The sequence below is a fragment of the Papaver somniferum genome, unplaced genomic scaffold, assembly GCF_003573695.1.
Source record: "Papaver somniferum cultivar HN1 unplaced genomic scaffold, ASM357369v1 unplaced-scaffold_115, whole genome shotgun sequence".
Lineage (NCBI taxonomy): Eukaryota > Viridiplantae > Streptophyta > Magnoliopsida > Ranunculales > Papaveraceae > Papaver > Papaver somniferum.
The window spans coordinates 3,800,797-3,811,280 of NW_020620492.1; the positions used below are offsets into that span (position 1 = coordinate 3,800,797).

Below are 10,484 nucleotides of genomic sequence, written 5' to 3' on the forward strand. Positions count from 1 at the left end.
GTAATCGTTTTCTTGTTAATAATCTAGAGAAGATATTTTCTTCGAATTAATACTTGTGTTCTGTTTTCTAAGTTTCTCGTCTATTACTATTCTGAATTCCGTCTTTATAGTAATAGTTACCAAGATACAGTGATCAATGTGTATCACTAATTTTTGTCTCTCAAATGGTAAATGCTTAACACTAATAAGGTTATGAAGAAGAAATGAGTTCCTAAAAAACTATGCTGCCAAAGAAAATTAGAAAGCCTAAGGTCTGGTCAATGTGGTTGCTCGGAAAGATGATAATGTTATGGAAGGAAGGAAGGCTCCAAAGTCTAATCCTGACACTGTGACTGTTAAACAACATAATATTTGCAGATAACTAATGAGAATATAAAAAGTGTTGGAGATGACTTCCTCAACTTCGTAAAAATGGTACACCAGAATGTACAAGAATTCTGGTAAAAACAGAAATTTGACCGAGCAAAGTCCAATCTGTGACCTGAATCCCTTTAACATATTGGGCTCATCTATTATTACTTTGTAGTGGTAATAAAGTTGATGATTTGCCATCCAACTTATAGGCGGTGGATAATTCAGGTGCTATTGACTACGAATTTGTCCCTACTAAAGATGAACATTTTGTGATTAATTAGGTGGATGAAAGTGATGAATCTGGACATGAAATTAGCAATAAAGAGATGGAAGTGGAGTAAGCGAAAGAGACTGATACAATGAAGAACAACTAGTGGACAAGTGGATAGAAAACATTGAGGAATTATCTCTGAAAAGACCTTTAAGTGAAAAATAATAAGTAGATAAGATAACGTAAGATAATGCTTTTGTTTGGTGATACTAGAGGCATGCCTGAGAGATTAAGCCATCTTAAAATGAACTGTAAAGGATTATAACAACATGGGTGTTTCTAAGCATTTTAAAGAGCAAACAAAAACCTTTTGGCTCCGGGTCTCTTGTACGGAAATCTTGGAGAAGGGAAGAGAACACCTGCAGTGAATTCTAAGTAGAAGTTTTTTTTTTTTTTTTTTTTAGCAGTGCTCGGTCGTAATCGCAAGTGTTGCTAACTCAAGATTGTTTGTCAAGTTTAGTTGATCAAAACTATATACTTGATTTCTAGTCTACTTATAGTGATGTCTCGGATTAGGATAGAAGTGTAGCTGAGCTTTAGACTTCACCGCGTTCACCATTGAAGACGAAGATCTACTGAAGATTTTGGAGGAACTTCATCAATAAAACGTATGTGGAGACTAAAACTTATCCATTACTCAGAAGTCTATTCTATTCTATCTTCTAAAGAGACTAAGTCGTATAGCTATATAGACTTTTACATTATACACATTTGATATTTCGAGCCGATTTTATCTCGCTTATCTATTTCTCGAAATATCTGTTGGAAGCTTTTTTTACTTTAGCTATGTTCATCATATTATCTTGACGAGTTTAGTTGGAAACAATTTATTTGTGTGAAACTAAATATTAAGTCAAAAGATGATCATGTGAAAATTATCTTGAAACATCTTACATGATTTGTGTGATACAATCATTTAATGTCGACTTGGGAAGTTTCATATTGATCACTCGGTCACTTGAAAACTAATGGTATGTGTGAGATTACAATTGTCGTCTTCCAAGAATATTTCGATGATTGAAATGAGAGTTTAGAACAATTACCTATGTCTGGAAACAACACAATATGCGTACCTAGTATGCGAACTGTATTGTTATGATTCAGTTCCGGAACTCCTGTTTAGACCTCATCACGTACCTATCAATTCTGACTTGAGTACCTAGCTTGCTTGTGCACCTTTAAATGCAAATCTCCACTCTTTACTTAGTATAGTAGTTAAATTGTGAACCTATTTAAGAGGCCTTTGTACAACGATTCTCGCCTTAGCTAAATATAAGTATATTTAATTTGTGTGTAACAAGCTAATATACTTATATTTACTTAGTATAGGATAGTGTGTAACAAGATAAGACCATATCTAAATATAAGTATATTTCATTTGCGTGTAACAAGCAACTACTATACACGTTTAGGTACGGTTACCCATATCGTTGTATGGTATATTTCACGTTTAGGTATGGTTACCTATATTATATTTCATTTGTGTGTAATAAGCAACTACTATACACGTTTAGGTACGTTACCCATATCTAAATATAAGTATATTTCATTTGTGTGTAACAAGCTAAGACAATGTAATGGTGGAGAGATATTGCTTTGGTTTTAAGCAAACTTATCTTGAATCTTAAATCAGGAGTTCATCTAATCGTGGATATCAATTGCTTTGTTACTAAGCCAAACCTACATTTGATTGTAAGCAACCCTGATTTGAAAGACTATATAAGGGAGAACTCAAGCAACTATAAAACCTAATCCGGGCACTTTCATGTGTCCTAGTTGCAAACTAGATTCAATTCTCCTTTAACCCGGGGTTTTCCTAAACCTCACTAGGTTAACGGCTTGAAGACTTCATTTCGGATTCGTGAAGCCAGGTCCAACTATTTTCTATGTAGTTGCGTATTCTGATCTTACTTGTTCAATCGTATTGAGTTTCACTCGAGATTTATCTTCGATAGGTAAGATATAAAAACTAATCACATAAGTTCTTCTTCTCAGACTTTTATGATTCCGAAATAACTTTTTCTACTACCATATAGTTAAGTTATTGTGAGGTGATTGATATTTTTAGGCTGCTCTTCGGGAGTATACGACCGGATTATCAATTGGTTCTTGCTTACCTTGATTTATCATAAGATGGAACAAAAATAAAGAATAGATATTTCTGTGGGAGACATATTTGTTTATAAGTCTTCGAGTTTTGATCGTAGAAACTCTTAGGCATGGGTGAGATCATCTAAGGGAATCAAGTGCGCAGAATCCGACGTGGTTCTAGAGGCTTAAGGAACATAATTGTACATTAATATATGTGAGACTTGGTTAACGATAAAATAAATTCCAGTCCGAAGTTAACTTGTAGTAGGATAGTGTCTATAGTGGCTTAATACAGTGTGGTGTTCAATCTGGACTAGATCCCGGGGTTTTTATACATTTGCAGTTTCCTCGTTAACAAAATTCTGGTGTCTGTGTTATTTCTTTTCCGCATTATATTTTTTTATGTAATTGAAATATCATAGGTTGTGCGTTGTTCAATTGATTGATAAACCCGACCTTGTTTGTTGTATATAAACTGAACAACACTTGGGCATTGGTCTTTGGTGCTGTCCAATTTCTCACATTTATCAGGCTCATAGATTTCTATCTGTTTGATTTGCTGATTGTATTGAGAAATAGAGATATAACTCTTTGATATCTTTCTTGATTGAGCTCCCTTTATAAATTGGTGCTCTCGGAATAATATTGGAGTTAGTCCATACAGATTGCCGAACGACATATTGGGTGGTGTTGTTAAACCCCCGTGTTTTCAGTTTTTTTTCTTCATCTCTTATTGTTGCTAGCCTGGAATATGTCAGTAGCATGTTTCTATACGCTCGTGTTTCCCCTTTTGTAGGCTGTTTGGCACCTTATCTTCTTGTATGAACTTTTTCTCTTGTTAATAAAACTCACCCAATTTAAGTACAAAAAAAAAATCAAGAAAAATACAGTAAAATCAATCAAATTATGACGAAACCAAAAATAAATAAAAAAAGAAAAACGTTTTTAAATTTAACAGTTTCTGTAATTTAATGAAGCAGCTAAAATAATATAGATGTATATGATATATTATTAAGATCTATGTTGTGTACGATCGGTTGAAATGTATTACGACTGGTACCAAGCAAAATGTATGTTGTTCGCATTTTATCTCTCTCTCCATATGTTTTCTTTGTTTGAGAGACCATGCCTCCAAAGGATGTTACCCAATTAAAAAAAGGGGAAAAATGTTAATAGAATGGAAGTTTTTTTTGTAGAAAATAAAGGATCAATTTGACAATTGTTGGGTTCCTCTTCAAAAGAGATAATAGGAGTATGCTGTTATACTTGGTAAGCACATGGTATTCTTTAGTAAAAGGTAAAAAAATAATTGTTCTATTAGAGGCTATTTAGGTAGCTTTGGTTTCATTTTATCATAACCTAATACCAAAGGGAAGTCTTTTAATAAGGATTTGCAGGTAAAATTTCTCGTTATCATATCCATTCACATTAATATATGTCAATGACATAAGTGAAAATTTTTCTTACAAGTAACATTATACAATTTAAAATTGACTATCCTAAATTCTTTATATTTCACCAAAAAAGAAAGAGTAATACAGACGTAATTGTAACTGCAGCACTATCGACAACCTTGAGACCCATAAGTTTCACTAGAATCCAAATTTATGGGCCAAATTTTCTGTGGGGAAATAATCGTTTGGTCTTTTGGAAAAACGTGTTTCCTTTTTGGTCCAATTTAAAAATATAAAATGGACTAAAATACCTTCCGTACGGTAATCTCCGTACTTTTTTATTCTCGTAATTATTCGAGTTCATGCTCTTTGATGAACTGTGAACTTCCTTCTTATTTTTCTACATGGATTCATTTTATTTGATGAACTATTAGATGTTGGTCATGATTACGTAGATCCGAGTTCATCTGCTTGATGAAACAACTTTAAAAAGTGCACAATAAATATGGCATCTTAACTTCATTATATTTAATGAAAATCTTAAATTTATAATAAATAATTGTTGCATAATCAAAAAAAAAAAAAGTAGTTCATTCTAAAAAGTGAAACGCAAAATAAAAGTTGATTATCCTGAAATAAAAAGGAGTTCAATCTCTCAAATGAACACAAAACAAAAAAGAACTCAAAAAACAGAGTTCATTTTTAAAAATGAACATACAACAAAAACTTTCATCATTATGAACAAAAGCAGAGTTCATTATTTCAGATGACACCTAATAGAAACTTCATTATTATAACAAAATAACAGAATTCATTATTTCAAATGAACACACACAAAAAACGTCATTATTATGACGAAAAACAGAGTTCATTCTTTCGAATGAACACACAACAAAATATGAAAAATAGAAGTTCAATTTTAAAAATGAACACACAACAAAACATCCATTATTATGAACAAAAAACAGAGTGCATTCTTTGAAATGAACACACAACAAAACATCCATTATTATGAAAAAAAAAGAGTTCATTTGAAAGAATCAACACCTAATAAAAAGATCTGAAAATAGAGTTATTCTTTAAATAAACACACAACAAAAATTTTATAAAATCAGATCGACGAGCAAAAAACAGATCACAGAACAAAAACCTGGTAAAAAATTCATCTTCTTCATCATCTTCATTGTCTCGATCATCTTCATAAACATCAGAGAAGAAGAAAACACAAAATCTTCGTCGTCTTCATCGTGTTTATCTTCTTCATCATGTTCAACAGCAGCAGGAACAACAATATAGACGAAGAAATACACAATCTTCGTCGTTTTCATCATCTTAATCCTCTTCATCATCGTCTTCAACAACAACAGCAGTAGCAGAGAAGAAGACGCCTAAAATCTTCATTGTTCATTATCGTCTTCATCATCATCAACAGAAAAATAAAAAATGGAGAGAAAGAAAAACTAGATCTGAAAATAGAGAGGAAAGAGAAAGTAATTCTAAAAAATGAGATATTTTCTTGATTTTTTCTATATATATGGAAATCGAAGAATATTTCTGCCACTATTAAAAATTATGACCTCATTGATGACGTCATCTTAAGACCAAACCAGAATTTCTAAGACCAAAAAATAAAATATATATTGAAAATGGACTAAACAGACAGTTGATCTAGTCAACTGGACCAAATTAACTCTAATATTTATCGGTATTTCCTACATTTTATGTTATTATGATTTTTTTGGATTTGCGCTCAATATCATCATACTTACATGCATCATTAAGGGATTTTGGTTCGAGCCCTGCAGTGGAAGAATATTTTGAAGGCTACTATTGGGGCGTCACACTTCAATAGAGGGGCTTCACTTGGATTCTTAATGTCCAAAAAAGTGGTTATGGGATATCTCAACACATACACAAAATGTCTAGATTACCCTTTAACTAAAATAAAAAACTAAAAAACTGTAGAAGTGATTTCACGTCCAGGTTTAGATTAATTCCAACCATAGAATTTTATCTTCATGTAGTTTTACGTCCAGGTTTGGATTAGTTCCAACCGTAGAAGCTCATTTTACGTCCAGGTTTCTTTTAATTCCAACCGTAGAATCCGATTTTACGTCTAGTTTTCTTTTAATTCCAACCGTAAAAGTAATTTTACGTTCAGGTTTAAATTATTTCCAACCGTTGAAGTGATTTTACGTCCCGGTTTGGATTAATTCCAACTGTAGAACTTTATTTGCATGTAGTTTTACGTCCAGGTTTGAATTAGTTCCAACCGTAGAAGCTCATTTTACGTCCAGGTTCCTGTTAATTCCAACCGTAGAATCTGATTTTATGTCTAGTTTTCTTTTAATTCCATCCGTAGAAGTGATTTTACGTCCAGGTTTGGATTATTTCCAACCTAGAAGTGATTTTACATCCTGGTTTGAATTATTTCCAACAGTAGAAGTTTATTTATGGCCAGTTTTTCTTCCCACAAAAACTTTGTCCCAGAATTCACCAAGTATACAACAAAATTCATTAATTTAATTTTACCTAATTAAATTAAATTAAAATTAACTAAATAAGGGTTGTTTAGTTATTACAAAATTATTTTAAATAAGGAGTTTTTCATATTACTTATGGGTGACCCATTTTTGTCCTATTAGGTGACGACCCTCCTGACCTTGTGTTCGTGGGTTCGAGTCTCACGGTGGGCGTTTTATTTTTATTTATTAGCTGCTTTATTTGGATGGTTAGCCATGCCTTGGCACTTTTGTAAGGCAGGCAAGAGAGGCAAGTCCTCCGCTCATCGCTCGACTGCTGCTTTATTTTCTTTTGGCAGTAAAATAAGAAAAATTGCCTATTTTGCGTGTGTTTTTTCATGCTACAAACTCAGTTTCATTCTAATTCTACTCAGTAACACAACTATGAGTGTTCAGTTGAGAATATCAGATTTTTCGTTTCACAACCCGGTTTTGTCAATCTACGTTGTTTTAAGACTTTATCTTGCACACCAAGTGTTTGTAGGAAAGTTCCAATGAAACTTTAAGAGAAAGCTTTTTATCTCATGCTATGCCAACTCGACGTGCGTTAAATCATCTCTTTGGTGTAAATTATCTCAAAATTAGGAGATTGGATATTATCAAGTACTATCATGTAGAAGGACCAAATGAAGAGGAGTGTCTCACACCTGAATTTGCTTTTCAGAAGTTGAACAAGATGGCTCAGGGGTTAGGAAATGTGGATTTGGTTGATGGAAAATTAGTCAGTATTGGAGAAGATTCAGTTGTGAAGGATGAAGGTATCGAGCAGCGGATAAAAACCTTCAAGTCCTTTGGTAGGTTGTACCTTGGGACTCCCTCGGTTCAACAATCGCTGAAGAAGAGAGCTACGACAAGCTCACTGGATGCTACGGAGTCCATTCCAGAATTGTGCTTTGGTCGATCAGATGAAAGGGAACCCTTAACGTTGAAGACACTTACCAGCGTGTGCAGCTACCTGAATGTCTCTGGCCAACAGAGGAAGTCAGTGCGGCTAGCTATTTGCTCACAAGTCAATCAGCATAGAATATGGACGGGTGCTCTTAAAAAGATATTTTCAGGCTTAAAAGCTGAGATTGAGTCCATGAATTATCAACAGCGTCAATCCTTGTCCGTGAAAGAAATTACGGTGAGTGAACAGATCATTTCTAGATGCTTCCGGTTTTTATCTGAAACGTGCACTACTTTTAACCCTGACTCCACCTCATGGATGCGAGTGGCGCCTACACCAAAATACTACCATTGGCCTTCTCACCGATGGGAAGATTTACTTGACATGTTCAATGATCTCATCAAGTGTTCAAAAAATGAGATGGGTGTATTCCCTCATATGGTGAAGCTGGAAATAATGAAAGAAGGGTTGTATCAGATCAAGGATGTGTTGGTGGATAGAGATATTGGATACAGAGAAGCTCGGCAGCAGGAAAGCTTAATGCAGAAAAAGCTGTCAAAGACTTTAGGCCACTCATCGCAATGCTTGTTCACACTTTTGCAGTACTATCTCTACGGGAGTGTTAGAGACCTTGAAATAGAAGTCCGCGGAGGTGTTTATGAGAGGGAAGATAAGAAGAATGGGGTCTGTTTGTGTATTGGGAAGATTTTGACATCTGATAACGAGAAGATGATAGGAATTGGGGTGAAGCAATTGGACAAGGCTCTTGGGTTATTCAAATTTGTTTGGGAAACTGCTGAAATGAAAGGGGTTTTGGAGTTGCAAGGGCATTTGTGGTGTCTAGGTGCCGAAGACAGAATCCTTACTTATAGAGGTAATACATTCTTTCTACATGGAATTAAGCATTAAACAAGAAATCGAATGTTAGTAAAAGTGTAAGGTAACAACCACGTCGAACAAAATTTGTACGGTAACCAGACTAGCTAAGCTCTTGTCATTAATATCCTCCTCATGTTTAAGCTAAAATGCATTTTCGTGTTCTTGAGGCATCGTCCGGGCCATCTGGTCCCTTTTGGTTTCTTTTTCCCACCTTGTTCTCTATAGAATGTGAAATAATAATAAAGTTTTTTTTTTTCCTAACCTGTATGAATTGGTTTTCTCAACATTTTGAAAAACCCAAAAAGAAAACAACATTTTCTATGTAAGAACAAAACAGCTGCTCAACGGAAGTTCCCGCAGCGCAGGTCGGTGATTTTAACTTGCGTGTAATATGGGTTGCTCGAGATCTAGGTATCGTGCAAGTCGTACATCCATTAATGGTTTAATAAAATTAAACAAGAAAATATGTCGGATTAGTCAAACTAAACCTCAATTAAAGCTATTGCGGAAAACCGAACACATTGACAGGATCTAGAAAACAGGTCCAGTTAACATAAATTTTATATCATAGGAAATTTCTAAACCATGCATCGATATTGCAAACCACCACCACCACCGCCTCCTAAACCACGTGAGACGTTTAATGCTAGCTAGCTACTAATCAGCTGTGTAAACGCCGAGAATCCTGCCGTTAAAACTACTGCAAACCACTAGCACTCCATTGGCTATTTATTGCTTCATATCATCTTCTACATTTTACATTATACAGAAACTAGCTAGCTAGGATAGAGTAAGGAAACCAAAAAAATGGCTTTGTCTAAGGTTATTGTTTCATTGATGCTTTTGATTTCACTTGGTATTGCTGTTAGTAGTGAAGCCGTAGTTGTTGACGGATATCCTGCTCCAAAAAAACCGGTGGTTGTTGTTGCCCCTGCATCCCCTCCCAAGAAATCACCAGTTGTTGTTGCCCCTGCACCCGCTCCCATTTACTACGGAGCACCATCTCCAATTTCTGTTCCACCAACTTCTGCTGCATCTCCACCTATTTATCTTCCATTAAGAAGGCTTATTGCGGTTCAAGGTGTTGTTTTCGCCAAGCCATGCGCAGATTTTGGCCATGATACACTTATGCACTCTTCACCACTAGAAGGTAAGTACTCGATTGAACCTGATCTAGTGATGTTTAAATCGTCATTGATTCCTCATGTTTTGTTTCATATATGTTGAAGGTGCTATGGTGAAGATGGTATGTCACGGCAAGCCCAAAGATAACCCACTAATGCTAATAGCTGTGACAGACAAGAATGGTTATTTCTTCATCCCACCAACAAAGAAGGTGAGTGAATATGGTGCTCAGAAGAGGTGCAGAGTCTTCTTACATTCACCACCAGCCAAGTCCAAGTTCCAACACTCAACACACATGAATAGCGGTCTAAGTGGTGCCTACTTGAGGAGAACCAAGTCACTCACACCTCTTCCATTTGTTCTTTACACTGTTGGTCCCTTTGCATATGAACCACTTCCATCAGTTTGCCACCAGAAAGTTTAAAAGTTCATGATCTGGATGGATCTCTGATTAAGCCAATACATGATGATCAGTATATGACGTTTCCTTTGGCTTTTCTTTTTTTGAAAGCAGTATATCAGCCTATCTAGATTTGTAAGAGTAGTTTGATTTGAATATTAGGATTTTTATTTGCTAGAATTTTTTAATCAGCTACTGGTTTCAAAGCTTATTGATGGATGTAGCAGCAAGAAAATGTGTACTCTCTAGGATGAGTTGTTGTTTAATTGGCTGATATCGTGCATCTAATAATAAAATGACCATTTTCTTGCTTATTTTTCTATTATCTTTTGGCATCACAAAATCTAATGCTGCTTAGATATAGCATCACCGTCATCAAGATATTCAAAACTTCATGTGCTAGATCGGGAAAATCTTTTGGCTCTTATGATTTAAATCACTTGATTTCACCATCAAAACCATATTTATCCGATACCGATGGGTTGAATTTTAGTGCATCTTGTCTTTCTAAGTGATTCCATTCCCTCGGACTAAACACGCCATTAGAGTCTAATGAGCC

The 10,484-nt window shown here is 34.9% G+C and overlaps 2 protein-coding genes across 2 annotated transcripts; both read left to right on the top strand.

Moving 5' to 3' along the window:
• The first annotated feature begins 6,879 nt into the window (after window positions 1–6,879).
• On the top strand, window positions 6,880–8,639 carry LOC113329258. Its single transcript, XM_026576215.1, has one exon. It carries the CDS (start codon window positions 7,162–7,164, stop codon window positions 8,428–8,430), a length of 1,269 nt encoding a protein of 422 aa, XP_026432000.1. The 5' UTR covers window positions 6,880–7,161; the 3' UTR covers window positions 8,431–8,639.
• Window positions 8,640–9,147: 508 nt separating this feature from the next.
• LOC113328994 (non-classical arabinogalactan protein 31-like) lies at window positions 9,148–10,250 on the top strand. The gene is made up of 2 exons (XM_026575974.1): window positions 9,148–9,550; window positions 9,630–10,250. Exons 1-2 carry the CDS (start codon window positions 9,208–9,210, stop codon window positions 9,947–9,949), a joined length of 663 nt encoding a protein of 220 aa, XP_026431759.1. The 5' UTR covers window positions 9,148–9,207; the 3' UTR covers window positions 9,950–10,250.
• Window positions 10,251–10,484: the final 234 nt, after the last annotated feature.

What these genes read in the sequence shown, in the direction of transcription:
- LOC113329258 (XM_026576215.1), top strand. Translation starts at nt 7,162, where the DNA reads ATGCCAACTCGACGTGCGTTAAATCATCTCTTTGGTGTAAATTATCTC.
- LOC113328994 (XM_026575974.1), top strand. Translation starts at nt 9,208, where the DNA reads ATGGCTTTGTCTAAGGTTATTGTTTCATTGATGCTTTTGATTTCACTT. An exon ending in GCACTCTTCACCACTAGAAG is followed by an intron (nt 9,551 to 9,629) that starts GTAAGTACTCGA and finishes TATATGTTGAAG; the next exon opens with GTGCTATGGTGAAGATGGTA.